Consider the following 18,014-nt stretch of genomic DNA (forward strand, 5'->3'; position numbering starts at 1 on the left):
GTGTTAGTAATTAGCTAATTACCGTACTTTCCCATCATAACTGCCGAACTTCCTGACTGCAACTAGAAAATTGATTGCTATTGCCTGATGCTTAATCTTGTCATGTTTACTCACTACACAAAGGGCCTGGTATCTAACAGCGGAACCAAAAACATAATGCACTTTTTATTCAAGTTTTTTTCTCTCCAAATAACAACCGGGCGAATAAACGAGTGCGATTAGTTTGCAACAAAATACAAAAAATATTTCATAATGTTTTCTCTTTTCTTTGGTCTGAATAATAATGGTAGTGTGTGAAACGTTGACGTCGACCGGGGCTACGCCCTCCCTAAGCCCGATGTGCCTCACGCCGTCGCCACCCCTCTCCTCCCACCGCCACCCTCTATTTCAAACCTCCCGCCCCGTGTGCAGGTGTGTGTGTGTGTGTGCGTGTGAGGCGCCAACAAGAGGCGAGAGTAGAGTCTGTGCCACGACACCTTTTGTTTTCTCATTCAATTTTAATGTTTACGTAATTGCTACATATCTTTTCTTTAAATAATAGCCCCTAAGGATTATGTTTGCAGTGCTAGTTGGTAAGGACGGCGCAGCGCCCCACGCGGCAGGCAATGAAACTACCCACAACCAGTTTGAACCATCATCATAATTAAAATAATTAATACTCAACATAAATAATTAAGGAAACCTTGATATAATTTTATTATAGAATTTTTAGTGTATTTAGTGTAACAGACTAACGGTATATCTAGCGCTTTCCGGCCGCCATGCTGCCCTGGCCTCTTCAGTCGCTTCTGTTCGTCACCCGGTGTAGGATGCTTGGTGAGCACCGCGCAACTTCATATTTTTTTAATCAACTGATCTCTTAAGGTTCCTATCTAGACGCGTGAGAACTCGGTATCTGTCCCGATGACCTTGAACGGAGCGCCCTGGAGGCGGAGTTTGTAGCTGGGGGCGTCACAGTTCTGGGCTCGCCGCGTATCTACAGTAGGTAGGGAGGGGATGACGGCGCGTTACCACCCCTCCCTCGCAGACAGTCGGCTGCAGGCGCCGTGGAGGAAGGAAGGCTGGAATCCACCACCAGTTTCGTGAATGTACCTGTGTTTGGCTTTCGTCCCAGCACATTCGTATCGTATGACATTTGTACGCAGAGTTCTGAAACATTGCTTCCCGCTCGCACAATTTCTGTCGCAAAAAATAAACTGCAATTTAAATATAAACTGAATACTTCATGCTAAGAACGTATACATAAATTGACAGTAATTGTAATCTAACTATACTCTGTAAAGCTATAAATTCCTGACATTACAGGTATTTTTTTGTTATGGTTACTGGAAATTAAATATTATTAGAAAATATACGTAGGTCCTTGCAAAAGATGTGCAAAAGACACACTTCCAAAACTTTTTTTTTGCCTGTTCCATCTGCTTTACCTTTATTTATTCATGTTAAGGACAGGTGTTGCTCACAGTATCACCAGAGCAGCCGGAATGTCGTTGTGTACCCTGAATCCGGCATTATGCGGCAAAACGAAAAAAATTCACCTGCGTTATTAGTAACTTGCTGGTCTTTTTACTCTGGAATAGTGATAAATATTTTAATGGAAATAAGATAACACGTAAATTATTTATTTTGAATTTTTGTTGCCTAATTTCTAAAGATAAATTTTATATATATACTTTTATATATGTACATAAATTTTCCAAAATTTATCAGTTGTAAACGAAAGGCTGAGAAGCAGTAAGCTGTGGACCGATTTAACAACCACTACATTATATATATTATATATATTTATATTCACAATAATATACAATACATACTTTCACATGAGAACAACACTAAACCAAATGGTTAATTTGTATGACATCTCAAAATACATAGGCTACACTTGTGGTAAATTCGTCGACAGGAATGATACAGACAACTTTAAGACAATCCGCAATTTTGTATATACAATCTCATAGAAGACATATTTTTACATGAGGGCAATTTCACGCAAGTGGTTAGATTCCATGGCATCATAAAATACATACGCCTGCTGTAATAATTTGTTGACAGGTAATGAGTGATACAGACAAATTTAAAACATTCAGCTAGGTTATGTACAAAATCTTACATAGCATATAATTTCACATGATAAAACTGTTAAACCAAGTATTTTAGATTCTATAGGTAGTATCTCAAAATACAAACACTTGCTGTTATTATTTCGTCGTTAATTTTACGATAAAAAATTACACAAATATATTTAAATTTACAGTCATAATACTTATTTGTACAACTACAGTATTTAACAAAAAATTGTTTTAACAAAAAGAAGACATTTGCGACGTAAAGCACCCCAACACGCATGTTCCTCCGTCTTAGAAGTTTATATAAAAATAGATGGTTGCTCTATAACAAAGCATAACTTACACTGTTGTCAAACCATATCGTCCACAAGCACTGCCGAACATTTCCCTGAATGCATGTTAGATTGCAATGCATTATTTAGTTCCGTAATTTTGTCGTAAGTCTTTGTTAATTAGGAGATAGGAATCGTTATTGCAACAAAAAAAAATTCTGCATTTACTTTCCGTGCAGTACCTCAGTCCTGCTCAAGTTCAGAGCTGTCAAGCCTGTATCCCAAATGAACCTAACATCAGTCTGTTGACTGTATAGCTAAGTTAATGATTCACTTCAATATGAACCAGTTGTAGGGAACTTGAAGGCGTGTTCTTGGATGATTTTAACATCCTATCTTGTTTATTTTGAAGTAAAGCATCAGTTATGTAAATGGGGTCTCGTTTTTCCATGCTACGCGTGTGTCTCGGATCCACCAATTCAGGCAACATGCAGTGTTTATAAAATGTGACAAGTTTATTTTTCATTTTGTTTTCCCAGAATGTGTCATCTTTTTCGATCTACGTGATTGTTTTTCCTTTTCGGTAGATGTCCAGACAGCAAATAAACAAACATCTCTCTGTGTGACATGTAGCTGACCTTGTATTTAATAAAAATATTCTTGTTTGTTATTTAAAACGACAGAATTCATTTTATCATCCGAAAACATCAGGTACTTCAGTTTTCCTACTTTCATGGTTTCTCTTAGATCCTTTCCATATGCAGATTCAGGGCACTTTGTTTCCACTATTGTATTACTTCCAATGAGGCCATCAGGTGTAGCACCGATGAAGGGGTATTGTTTATATATAAAAAGTCCCGTTTAATCTGAGACTACATAGTTTTACAACGTGCACACTCATTTCTTTTTAATGTCAGAAGATAGCATATTTGTTATAAGAACTGGAATTCTATTGTAGGTTATGAGCATGTTATAGATAGCATCAATATTATGAAATACTTTATTTTGAATTATGTCCTGAAGTTTTTGACGAGGTACAAATTGCGCATTTTAATAGATTTCTGGCATACTAAAAAACTTTCAGGTTTTTGGTTACATCAGATTTCGGTAGAGGTTTTAGATGTACTAACGGCCCTGAGTAACAGAGGAGGTATACTGCAAGTATTTACGGGTGATAATTCCAGTTCTTTAAAAAATAAAATAGCTGTCCAAAAACATTGAATTTTTTTAGTGACTGAAATTAATTGCAGAAGGTTATAGCAAACCACATTCTAACTTGAATTATGTAGAAAGACTGTATGCACAGTAGCTTATATTTTTGCAACTTCAGTTTTTATTTGGTTTGAGAAATACTTAATAATGTGTTTTAAAACAAAAAAGAAAAAAGGTTGGCAATTATATGTAATATGCCAAGTCCACCAGGCTATGGTGGGATTCTACCCCGCCACCACATGGGGGATAATCATTGAGACAAAATCTTACAAAAACTAATGCCAATCCAAAACAGAACTAACATGAGACGTACCTAATATTTTCATCCTAAAATATCACGAGAAACATTTTCATAAGGCCTTGTTATAAAAGATTTATAAGCCTACGTATCAAGTTATTTTATTGTTGCTGATAATAAATACCTCCATCGCCACGAGCACTGTTCCATTTACTGCTCCTATGCCGACACCATCAAGCATTTCATCTTCTACACCATCGACCATTTCGTCTTCCATGATTACATCATCAGCAACCCGCCTGCTCCAGTAGGAAATACCGTTTTCACTCTCTGACTGAATTACTGACTGAAGTAACGTGTACGATTTTGGAATTTTCCTGTAAATGTTACACATTCCCGTACTAAATTTGCAAACCTACCCATAACGAAAGATCAGCGGATATAAACACAAATTAAAATATATATATATGACATGTTTTCAATGTTATTTACAAATACTTATTTTAAAAATAAGTTGCAAAGTTAAGAATGTTTTATCACTCTGCCACAGTGAAGCACTGTAGGTTAAACTAGCTTCTATTTACAGTTACGTGAAATAACGTAATGTGGAAAACAATTAATCACACCTAGCAGACTATGGGAGTTAGGGCAAAAATAATTTTATTTTATATTTAAAACCTATTCAAATAATATATCAAAGGCAGAAATTTACCATGATAATAATTGTTAGGCAATTTTTCTAATAAATTGTTCCCCGAATATTTTAATACTACTAATATTCAATGCATTATCCACTCTAGTAACAAGCAGTGTTTTTAATTTTTTCAAAGGTTCATTTTCAAATAGTTCAATTTAGTCTGAACTAAAAACTCAAGAGAAGTAACCATGGAATTGTCCAATCACGTCAGTTATTTAGAACTCGCTGAGAGCAAATTTCTTTCAAGAAGCAAGTGGTAACAAGCAAAAATACTGTACTTATTGGTGGTAATGTTTTTTCGAACATGTTACTGTATTTTTTTCACAAGTCAAAATAGCTGGATTGAGAAAGAAACATGGAACCAAAAACTACGGTAATAACTTACGAAACAAAGTAGTAAAAATTAATTAAAAATATCGAAACACATGGTATGCATTCATATATCATCCAAACGCGCAAGTTACTAAAAATTAATCTTTTGAATAAGACTCAATTTTTCTTACAACATGACATTAAAAACATTGTAGTGCAAAAAAAAATATGGTGGTAAGTACTGGTAGCGATTTGCAGTACGCAGAAGTGGGGACGTTAGGAAAAAATCTTTCATGGCTGAATAAAATAAACTATTATTATTTACACTTCTCCGGTGCTCAAGCCGTGACATGAGTTCTCTATGTCGCACGTTTCATGTACTGAACATTGAGGTGTATCAATCACTGTACCGACTTCAGAGTGCGAAACATGAGTTGCGCTGTGCACTGTACTACTGGCTTGCGGTAGAATGTCTTGCAAATTTTCCTGAAGTCTGTTGTATTTTCTGAAAACACGAAAAATTATTATTACTAACCCACTTTGAAGAGGAGCAAAATAAAAAAAAAGGGTGGTTGGTAAAAAATTTAGTTCCCCATTTGAGTCCATGCAAAAAAAATGCGACATACCTTTGTTTCTGATATTCAATCAAGGCTGTTCCTTTTCTCTTCTTCCTTCTTGCACTCATAAACAATTTGCCCGATTTTGCTTTTATTTTGTCTACATGCGCTTCCATCTTTATATATGAAGCTGATGACTAAAGTCCCGGAAATTTCGCGGATTCCTCTGGCCTCAGGATAGAATTCAAAGTTATAGGTGTGCTCGACCCATGTTTATTTTCCCATTGGTTGATTTCTTAGCGAGAACATTTTTATCCTTGTTATTTGGCACTACCTGATTCGTTTACTTCTCTCCTAGCTGGACATCGTTGGCTCATGGCCGTAGAGGGGCGTGTCCAGATAACTGCGGTCCAATCATGAACACAGTGCGACAGTGTGGAGGTTTGCATTCAAGCTTGCGACTAAATAAATGCGCGAAAATTCCGTGGCTCTACTGATGACTAATAACCGGAGCCTTTACTTACTTCTAATAATATTTCTGCTATAGTTCTCTAACCAATTTAATATAATCACTATTAACTCATGCATTTATATACTTTATATTCACTTTATGTTGGATGGCAATTTAGTGGAATACTAGACATACATTACATAATTATTTAGGAGTGTTTTCCTCTACAAACATCCACATTCTCGTGTGCGGAATGGTTTGAGGTATCTCAAACATCAAAGTACAGGATACAACGGCAGGAAACACAAGCTGCTGCTGCGAGTAGGGAAGAATCAGCTTACAGTTATCTCTCGCGGCAATGTTCAAGGTCAGAACCACTCCTCCAGCGCCGCCTGGCCCTGCAGACCACGCCATCACCTCCCTTCTAGACCACGCCTCGAGCTTGACGCGTCTCTCCCGCCAGGCAGCACGAGTCAGACACAAAGAACACCAAAATATCCAATTTTCGTAAACGAATATTTTAAAATTCAAAGCGGTGACCCTACACTTTTATACTATCATTTTTATTATAACAATGTCGTCTTTAGTTTTATTGTTTCATATTTCACAAATTTTAGATAAGTAACCGGGAATTCAGGCATCAAATTGCTTGTTTTGAGCAATTAATTTTAGTAAATTACATCACGAAATTAGAAAATGTAAAAATATGCTTCCAGAAAGAATTCATTTTACTTGTCGGATAAAAAATTTAAGAGCTGTTGCTCTAATAGTTTTATTGGAAATTGCATAAAACAATGTACATGTTTTTGAAACCTCAAAGGCAGGTAGATAGGAACCTTAACATCCGCCGGACTTTTCATAACTTCTAAAACCCTTTTGTATCTGCGAGGACTACTCTGGGTGGCCGACACGTTTTAATAAATATTTAAGTTCATTTTGAACATTTAAACACGAACCACGTCTTAAACTCACGAGGCCAAGCCACGAGGCGACCTGGTCAGCCTGTAAACCGATTCTTTCCCGCCGTTGGGTTTTTTAACAGTTTTAATGTGGGAAAGTAGATGTAGCGCAACTGGAGACGTGTTTGTAACGTTACTGGAATAAACGGAGTGCGTCGAACTTGTGATTTTTAGTCGAGTGACCACGTGTTCCTGCTCCTGAACCACGAGGCATGTGGGACGCCTTAAGAGCCCACTGGTGCGATATAGTTTGCTAAGGGAACCGGGCCTAGCCTTACACGGGTCACGACGTCACGTCCTGAAGGGAGTCTCCGCCAGGTCCACGTGCCCATATCACGTGGTGGCGCCCACTCCGACATTTCATTTGTTCATTCCCTTAAGTCCCTAGTACGACAACGTATACGATAAATTTTATACAATTGACCTTTGAAACACAAGGAGGGTCACTGTCTAGGTGAGATTTTGATGAAACCAAATCTTAAAGCCAAATTTAGTTATACTTATTATTTCGCCATTTCATTGTTAACAATTCGTTCATCCTATCTCTATGCAATTTTGCACACTTGGACTTTGAAACACGAGGAAGATAAGATAACATAAAATAGGTGACGTGCGAGTCTCATCAGATAATAACCAGTATGTATAGTTTCTGACATAATTCCATCAATCTACAATAGGTGGTGCGAGTCGTATTGAATATTTACCAGTAATAATTTTATGACAGTTCCTCTTTTCTATGGTCCGAATAATAATGGTGGTGCGCGAGACATATGGGATATTTACCAGTTAATATTTCATGACTGTTCCTCTTATAACAGTTCGTTATATACAAAAATAAACAGATGTTGAATGCCGATTTTAGTTTTTGTTTTTATTTTTTCACACAGAATGCCCTGACGAATCCAAACACTTCCAATGGTTCATTCTATCGTTTCATTCATACATCTGCCCGTCGAAAAACTGCTGGTAGCTCAAGCGAGGAAAATTAACGAAAAATAATAGCGTAGATTAAGTCCTTCAGTAATGTTTTGCTGCAAATACATGAAGTCAGTGCGGCCTCAAACGTGGCCGCACCCAGCGAAACCGAATTTCGCCCCGAGCCAAATGCCGACGAAGGTGGCTGCAATCTCTAATTATTGTCCGAAAGAAATATAAAAAAAAAATTAGTTTAATTTAATACTCGGCATGGCTCTGACCACCCACGTTAAATTATCTATTAGCAAATTACATCACAATTTGGCGAGAAGCCACCGAACGCGACCTACTGGGTAGCGATCGACAGACGACTGGTGAAGTCCTGCCACACTCTTCTCCACGCAGGGAGTAGACGTCACATGACCTCACCGACCAATCACATGCACGCTTCTTTCACGCTTACTGATACAAGCCAATCACAGAACAAGTTACAATACATGGAAAAACCTTGTACACACAGAACTCTGGGCTTCCCCTGATCTATCTCTTTTCAATTTTACATTGAAATCGGGGACTTCCATTCTCGTTCTCTCTCCCACACCGTGAGAGAGCAGTTATCACTCAGTTCCCATGCAGGGGGGGAAATTACCGTCTTTATCTCGGTTGGCGGGGAAGCACTGTTCCTTTCTCACTTACACTTACAGGCCTCTCATGCCTCTCTTTCTAACCATCACACCAGCCCAGACACAGTACCTTGTTCTAGAATCATCCAACACGTTAATGAACATTATAAACAGCAATTATAATACAAATTACTTTACCAAATTAAAATCATTTCGAAATAACCAGAAAAAGTAGGCCTAAACATGCAAAAATCTAGAAAAGCGGCTCATTTGTGAATAATTACATAAAAAATAGTAATGATTAAAAATGTCTAATAAAATACATAATACCTTCTTAAAACATTCAGCAAGTGAAAAATATCAACTCTAACATACATAAAAGTTGTAAAATATCCTTGAAAAGACCTTTTAAGAAATATTTACATTCATGAAAATAGTTTAAAAGAAAAATTATTTAATTAGGAGGGCAGTGTTCTGCAACATTACATTACCCCCCCAACTTTTCAATTAAATTAACACTACATTTAATTGAAAAGTTACAAAAGTGAAAAACTAATCTGTACAAAATAAATACAAAACATTCTGAGAAATAAATGCATCCAGTAGTTACTACCCTTGTTTACATAGAAATTACAAAATGTCGTTACTTAAAAATTGTCATAACCTCAATTCCTTTGTTAAAAAGCCAAAATTTGAAAACATACCTCTTACTACAAAGTGTCAAAAAAACTCTACAAATGGTTATCTCCCTCTCATTAGTGCAAAATACAAATCACTTTTGAAACTGGTTTCTCTATAAGCTTCAAGCAGACACCCCCTGGTCAACGAAGAATCTTCAATAACAACAAAAAACTCTGAACAACTTACTTTTACAACCGTGGAAACGACGACGAAAAATCTTCAACTCCAGGAATTACGTCTCCACGACCACCTCGACAACGATAAACACAAAAACTTTAACTTCTTCAAAAACTTACAACTCGGCAGAAACCTCGACGACCACAACAAATAACCTCAAAACAAATTATCTTCTTTAAAATCCCTTAAAAAACGCTGTTACTCTGATTCTCTGCTGCTTATGACAAACTCCTCAAATCTCATGGAACACCCACTGTAACCCACAAATCAACCAAATTCTCCATTCTTCATATCTGCACTTACAAAAACTTGACAACACTATCGCTTTAAAACTGTTGACACAAAATTTTCCTAAATTCCATCCAAAAAAACAACTTATCAAATTATAAAATTATAAATTTCTAAGTATCTTCACAATACCTCTATCATAACTTCAACCACTGGATAACCCTTATTTCAAAATTAGAACTAGACTGCTCAACATTGATAACCCATGAACTACAATTTCTAATATAGATGCATCAACTTCATAAGACACAAACTCCTAGTAAACTTTCCACAACAAAGAAACTTTTTTATAACACATTACCTTATCACTCATCATATTCAAACTTTCTAATCAAAAAGTTACACCACCTTATAATATTTACACCAAAATATAAACTTAATTCTGTTTTAACACCCTGCATTTTCATTTGTTGACATCATTCACTTACATCTCTTAGTATCATTAACTATAATATAAAAAATACACAAAAACATCATTATCACACATAAAAAATACACACAGTTCCTTTCCTTCCAACTTCCTTCTCCCTCATTCCTAGCTCCTGAGCTAGCCGAAAGGTAAGGGACGCTCAATTACAACCCTTTTAGCTGCTAGTCAGCTCGGCTAACCTATTATACATAACAAATACACACAGTCCTTCCAACTCTCTTCATCTTTCATTCCTAACTCCCGAGCTAGCCGAAAGGTAAGGGGCGCCCAACTACAACCCTTTTAGCTGCTAGTCAGCTCGGCTAACCTATACACATAACAAATACACAAAGTTTTACCAACTTCCTTCTCTTTCCTTCCTAACTCCCGAGCTAACCGAAAGGTAAGGGGCGCCCAACTACAACCCTTTTAGCTGCTAGTCAGCTCGGCCAACCTAATTAATGAAATTTAAAACAAAAAATTATACAAAGATATACACAGCACTAGTCATTATGCATCAAATTTTAAGCTTTACATACCTCTCTTAATTTTCGATAAACAAGTTGACAATTCTATAGTCATGGCATGACAAACACTTCATTAAGATACAATCGTATGCTTCTATTCTTCAAAAACAAATTACATGAACTAATGTCCTTCCTCAGGTTTCAAATCATACCTCCCCTTTCAGCAACAGCAGCACATATATTAACATTGATGAGGGGTGGGAGCGACCAAGGAGAAGGGATTCACCCTTGCAAAAAAAACATCGGACTCCATGCCGGAAACATATTTAAAATTAACCTCCTGGCCCCCCAGCTGCCTCACAAACCACATTACACAAAGAAAACATTCGCTGCTTATTTAGGACAATACGAAAAAATTCTCCTGAACTCTAGACATCATGAACACACAACTGCTTCTGCAGCTTCAAAACTCGACGACTGTTATTCATTAACGTTTAGCATTGCATTTCATACCTATAATATAGGATGTTGTCACCCTGTCATTCAATCCAAAACAAACATTTAGCATTACCAATATGTGTAGCATTTTCATTTAAAATATTTAACCATTTCAAAATTATATCATTTTCCCGAAAACATAACTCGTAATAAATTTTAGTTAACATCTTCCCATGACACAACATTAAACAAACAAGTGCAATGCAATTCTCACAATGTAAAGCATTTCTTCACATAATATTTAGTAACTGTCTACTCAAAAAGAATTCATACCATTATTACTATTACAACAGAACATATTCCCATTAACTTGGATGTATTTATCTTCCTGCTCTTTAAGAATCTTGTAAAAAATTGCTGTCAATCTTATTTGTGCCTTCCTATATTATACTATAACTACTCTTCAAAAAATACAAAAACTCTACAAAATACAAAACATTATTTAAAAAGTATACAATTCAAAAAATAAAAAAATCTGAAAAACATTGAAAAAAATTGCAAAAATTGCAAAAAATTTAAAAAACATCAAACACAACAAAACTAGTCTTGACTACACCCCTACATGTCGGCAGTGGGCCAAACAAGTCCAAACACACTGTTTCCAGATTTTGCATCACTCCTTTACATTTACCATGTCTTTCTTCTGCCTTTGAACAGAACAAAAAACTGTTTACTATCTCGGCGATAGTTCTGTACACATGCTTCCACACAAAAAATCTCTGATCATGTTGCACAGTTTTTCTCACATGGATCAGTGCGAAAGTTTTAGTTTGTAACCTACTCGGTACACACAACCCATATCTTCGTACATCACTGCTTACACTTGGAAAAAATCTCCATTTTAACATTTCTCCGCAATCTGCAAAATTTAATTCATTGATTACTTCCTCAGCAAATGCATCCTTAAGTGTATCTGAGAACGTTTGCATTTCAATTTCTACTTCTTTCATCTGTTTACACAAAATCCTGTTCACATGTCTATTACCTTTACATTTACTAATTTTTTTCAACTACATTGTCTACACATTCCCTATTTACCTCATCTAGGAATTTTTCACATTTGTTCTCAATGTTTACATTTTCATGTATATCTATATCATGTCCCATAAATTCAACATTTTCTTTTAACAATATAATTTCCCTTTCACAAGTTTCTACATTAGTTTGTCCCCTTTCCACTTGCGATTCACAGCTTTCAATCCTTTGTTTACAAGTGTGAATTTCCTTGTTTACCTCAGTTTGTACATCAAGTTTAACCTCTGTATTCCCTAACTCCTGCTATATATGTTTAATAATTTCATCCTTCATCTGTGACACTCCCTGCCTTATTTCCTGCTTGTTTTGTGCTAGACCCTGTTCTAATTTTAGAGTAAAATTTTGTTGTCCCAGTTCAATTTTATTAGTAAGATCCTGTTGTCCCTGTTCAATTTTATCAGTAAGATCCTGTTGTCCCTGTTCAATTTTCTGTGTCATGTCCCGCATCATTTCCTGACTGTTTTGTTTCATTTCCTGGTTCATTCCTTGCATCATTTCCATTAATTTCTGTAGAGCTGGGCCGATCACCTATTTTGCCGATCATGCCGATGCCGATCATCTGCTGCCGATCTTGCCGATCTTCTGAGCCGATTAGAGCCTTTCAAGTACCTCTGATTACACGTTGCTTTTGACTGATCACTATAAACGGTGAAATATTCCCAGACAAAACTACTTTTCATTGACATGATTACTTAAAAATCACGACATCATAAATTTCACGGACTAGCAATTATACAGGTAAGCCCGGAAGGTCTTGTCAAGCTTCTCAGACACCAGCGTGCAGCTGGGTTAAGGCCAAGGTCATGTGACGTAACATCTCCCGAGGCTTACTGCGCCTTCGCAGCAGATGGATAAAAATAGTAAACTCCCAATTATACGTGTTCATTGGGACCCGCCGATGCCCGGATAATTGAAATTCTGTAAAAAAAAAAAAAAATAAATAAATAAACCCGGATAATCGGTTAACGGTAAGGGCCGCCTTCGAATTGTTGTCTCGGCTTAAAAAAATACGGCACTGCCTAGCCATTAGTTCACGGTCATTTACAACAGCCGAAGAGAGAAAGATAAGATCGTGCTGACCTTGTACACATAAATTTTGGGTAGCTCCCCACCCCCCCTCCTCCCCATCGATCAACCGAATGCCAGCCAGACACGTCACTCGCCAGGCGCCTGCCGTGCGTTGGCGGGCGGAAAGTAACTCTGCAGCACGTGAAACAACATTCAAACAAACGGAAAACGGGAAGCAGAAGTCAGGACATCCCCCTCACGTTTAAAGAGTGACAAATGTGACAGCTGAAAGGGGGGCGACACAAAGGGTCGGTACAAACAGCGTTGCAGTGTTTGCCGGCCGCCGGCCCGCGTGACGTTAATTTTAAGCACTGACAATTTTGCTTCTCTTTTTTTTCTGCACTTTTAAATCGTCCCGGATTATCCGATTCCCGTATTAGCGCGTCACGGATTAACGATGTTCTACTGTGGAAAACAAAACTTTTCATCAACCAGGTTTTCATACAAAAGAAAGTTAAGATCTATTTCCCGCTAAACAGGATAAGAATATTAATTTCTCTAAACAAAACTTTCAATAGGCCATATTTAGCGAGAAAAAACTAAATAGATGAATTCCCGAAGAGGAGTAGTTTACTAACCACGAGACTACTAGCGCCATTAATCCGTACTAATTCCGTCGCGCGACGCGCGTCACTCTAATCTCTGGCGTCACATAACCAACCTAAACAACAGTCGCCATTCGCCATTCCGGTAATATTAACCGTAAATGGTAAACAAATACATAGTTTTCGGTTCGTAAATGATAAATAACTTTGCAAATAGTATAATGGAAAATTATTTTACCGAAAGTACCGTAAATATACGTGGAAATTGATACTTAGGTATGTAACTGTTCAATGTTTATAAAACTTACGGTATTTGTTTACTTTATTGGTATATTTTTTTTCGTGTGTGGTTAGTTTTAAATTATTAAATCCTATTATTTTTCAATGAATTATCAAATTTTCTTCCCGAAAAGTACCGTAAACAAACATGGAAAGTTGTTAGGTATAGGTAATTATTCAATGTTATAAGTTTGCAGTAGGAGACCAATGATCGGCTCAAATAATCGGCTACGTTTTGCCGATCACTATGATCGGCAAAATTAACAAAATCGGCCGATTACTACGATCGGGGATCGGCATCGGCCCAGCTCTAAATTTCTGTAACATATCTGACACCCCCCCATCACCCCAACTGGGCTGCTAATTGTGCGGGATTCCATATCCTGACCTAGTTCGGCAGGATGTTCCATGTTTACAAGTTTTTCCTGTTGACATGAAAAATCCTGTTCAATTAAACTTGTTTCCAAATTTGGATTAGACTGTTCGGAATTTTCTCCATTTTCCTGAAAACCCATAAAATCTGATTCGCTACTGTTAGTACTAGAGTTATCCATATTGACATACACAAATTACACTATTTTACACAAGTACAAGATAAATTCTCAAAACCAATATAAATAACACAGTTTCTCTTAAATTTTTCACTTGCTAATATCGGCGACTCATCCCACGTTGTCCCGCGAAGCGACGATCTCGATGTCCCGCGATGAGACAGGCCTGAAGTCCCACGACGCCTTGGTTAGCTCTGTCCCACGATGTACTGCTTTCCGCCGTCTCTGGAACTCTTCACTCGCTGCAGCAGCCAGTCAACTCTCGCCGCATTCGTTGCTCAGCTGCGCCGATAGTTCCGGATACACTTCGCCGTTTCTTCTAAACTGTTCAATATTAGTTGTAAATTTTTGTTCTTTCAGGTTCTCGTAGTCACAAACTGTTTTATGAATCTTTATATATTCTATTTATTGCCGAAAATGTCCGTCTTAATCTCAGGGTCGTGTCCAAATTCAAGCCGCGCGGCCGGGCGCCAAATATAACGGTTCGTTATATACAAAATAAACAGATGTTGAACGCCGATTTTAGTTTTTGTTTTTATTTTTTCACACAGAATGCCCCGACGAATCCAAACACTTCCAATGGTTCATTCACTCGTTTCATTCATACATCTGCCCGTCGAAAAACTGCTGGTAGCTCAAGCGAGGAAAATTAACGAAAAATAATAGCGTAGATTAAGTCCTTCAGTAATGTTTTGCTGCAAATACATGAAGTCAGTGCGGCCTCAAACGTGGCCGCACCCAGCGAAACCGAATTTCGCCCCGAGCCAAATGCCGACGAAGGTGGCTGCAATCTCTAATTATTGTCCGAAAGAAATATAAAAAAAAAATTAGTTTAATTTAATACTCGGCATGGCTCTGACCACCCACGTTAAATTATCTATTAGCAAATTACATCACAATTTGGCGAGAAGCCACCGAACGCGACCTACTGGGTAGCGATCGACAGACGACTGGTGAAGTCCTGCCACACTCTTCTCCACGCAGGGAGTAGACGTCACATGACCTCACCGACCAATCACATGCACACTTCTTTCACGCTTACTGATACAAGCCAATCACAGAACAAGTTACAATACATGGAAAAACCTTGTACACACAGAACTCTGGGCTTCCCCTGATCTATCTCTTTTCAATTTTACATTGAAATCGGGGACTTCCATTCTCGTTCTCTCTCCCACACCGTGAGAGAGCAGTTATCACTCAGTTCCCACGCAGGGGGGAAATTACCGTCTTTATCTCGGTTGGCGGGGAAGCACTGTTCCTTTCTCACTTACACTTACAGGCCTCTCATGCCTCTCTTTCTAACCATCACACCAGCCCAGACACAGTACCGTGTTTTAGAATCATCCAACACGTTAATGAACATTATAAACAGCAATTATAATACAAATTACTTTACCAAATTAAAATCATTTCGAAATAACCTGAAAAAGTAGGCCTAAACATGCAAAAATCTAGAAAAGCGGCTCATTTGTGAATAATTACATAAAAAATAGTAATGATTAAAAATGTCTAATAAAATACATAATACCTTCTTAAAACATTCAGCAAGTGAAAAATTCAACTCTAACATACATAAAAGCTGTAAAATATCTTTGAAAAGACCTTTTAAGAAATATTTACATTCATGAAAATAGTTTAAAAGAAAAATTATTTAATTAGGAGGGCAGGGTTCTGCAACATTTCACTCTTTTCTATGATCCAAATATTATTAAAAAAGAATTTGGATATGTAGCAAAATACACATTTCCCAGTAAGTATTTTATGACGGTTACTCTTTTCTATGATCCAAATAACAACTAAAACCAATTAATCCAATCCCAACGAAACTTTGTAAACTTGACCTTTGAAAGACGAGGAAGATCACTGTCTAGGTGAAATTTGATAATTATCAGTAAGTATTTTATGACAGTTCCTTTTTTCTAAAGTCAAAGTACCACAAAATGTTTTTAAAATTTATTTATGGGAAAACAAATTATAAATTTTTTCTTTGGAATTTGTTGCAAAAATCGTGGTGCGCACTATACACGAAGGCGCACAATACACGAGTAAATACGGTATTCGAACATTAAATGTACTGGTGGCAATAATGTTCGATGTATAAAGTTGATATTCCCCTATTCCTTCAGAACTGTACTCGGTGTCAGAGTACTCTTAACCAAACTTACGCAAAAGTTTATAAAATTTTAAAAATGGTTACATGCTAATAGCATACCTGTCTGTGTAAGCTTCAGCATTAAGTGAACACATGTGATGGACCTCCTTAAGGTTGACATTTGAAAACACCAACTTGTGATTGGAGGAATAGATCACAGTAGGACGATCTGAACACGCAAACACATTAGTCGTCGACAAGGAGCGGAACGTCCTTAGCACTGTAGGTTGCGTTCCTAATGTTACCTGGGAACAACAAAAATATAATGTAGATACAGACTTAAATATATAATATAACATAATACAAAACTTGACTGGGGTGATGCATAACAAGAGGTTTTAAATTTAACTAGGCCTGTATGAATACCAGGTTATAGTTTGGATTAGATTTGAATACGAAAGACAAATTATTTTTGAATAAAAATATATAATTTGAATAGTAAGAAGAAGAATAGTTGGAATCGGCTAAATATTTTATAGGTATGGCCAGGAAATGGTAAATTTTTCTAGGGTGGGCCGTTCCTGAAATTATAAAAATAAAAATCTGAAAATGGCATTTTTGAGTTTCTCTCATTCTATGTGATGATTCTGTCAACTAGCAATGGAATATTTTAAGTATTTTACCATGTGTTTCCAGTTTTTAACAGTTTCTTAGATAAGCTACATTTAAAATGTTGTAAAATCATTTAATCAGTTTTTTACACACAGGCTACAGCCCTCCCCATTTGCCAAATAAGTTTATTAAAAATTTATTATGTTTTACAATTAGAGATGAAATATGGTTAAGTTCTATTTTTTTGAAGAAATATTTGACCATCAATAAAATGAAAATTTTTCACATAGACACTACCATTTTATTGTTATTTTAATATTTTAAATATCCAAGATTGTTATTGCCCTATACACATATGCACAGGGTTTTTATGGTAACTACGTTACATATGTGGTAGTTATAATGCTTTTTTAGTAACTTTGGTGCTTTTAAAGTAACTTTAGTTCTTTAATGGTAACTATTGTGTTTGTGCAGTAAGTATGGTGCACATCCCTGTTTATTCATCAGTTTTTCATTTGTCTTCACTTCACTTCACGTGTAGCATTATTATTTTCAGCTAGGTGGACAGTAAATTAAATATTTATTTCATACTTCATTTCTTATCGATGATACATGGTATAAAATATATTTATGTGGAAAAGGATATTTGAAGCCCATTTTAAGAAACAGTTGTTACTGCAGTGTATTCTACAAAATTTTGAGTATGGCAGTTGCTTAGAAGTTATATTTATTGTATTTATAGTATAGGTAAACGTAAACAAAATTAAGATGACAACGTGCTAAATGACCTCAAATAAGTCCAAACAAAAATGAAAATCATAAATACAGTACGAGATTATGTAAAATCAGCCATCATAGCTAGCAAATTCAATATTTAATTATCTACAATGATAACAATAATGAAATGCGGGAAAATATGAGCATCGCTTATTAATTGTAACAAAACCATTTTAATCAGTTCTGCATCAACTTATCACGTTTCCTACTGAACTGCACTGTACAAGCTT

The 18,014-nt window shown here is 36.5% G+C and overlaps 1 protein-coding gene across 1 annotated transcript in view; it reads right to left on the reverse strand.

Annotated features, from left to right (window-relative positions):
- Positions 1–18,014, reverse strand: part of LOC134535693 (DNA damage-binding protein 1) — a 110,120-nt gene that overhangs the window by 36,793 nt on the left and 55,313 nt on the right. The window contains exon 13 of the mRNA XM_063374891.1: positions 16,516–16,700. Coding sequence (XP_063230961.1) covers positions 16,516–16,700 — 185 coding nt within the window. The remainder of the gene's footprint in view (positions 1–16,515; positions 16,701–18,014) is intronic.

Source organism: Bacillus rossius, chromosome 1 (genome assembly GCF_032445375.1).
Source record: "Bacillus rossius redtenbacheri isolate Brsri chromosome 1, Brsri_v3, whole genome shotgun sequence".
Taxonomy (NCBI): Eukaryota; Metazoa; Arthropoda; class Insecta; order Phasmatodea; family Bacillidae; genus Bacillus; species Bacillus rossius.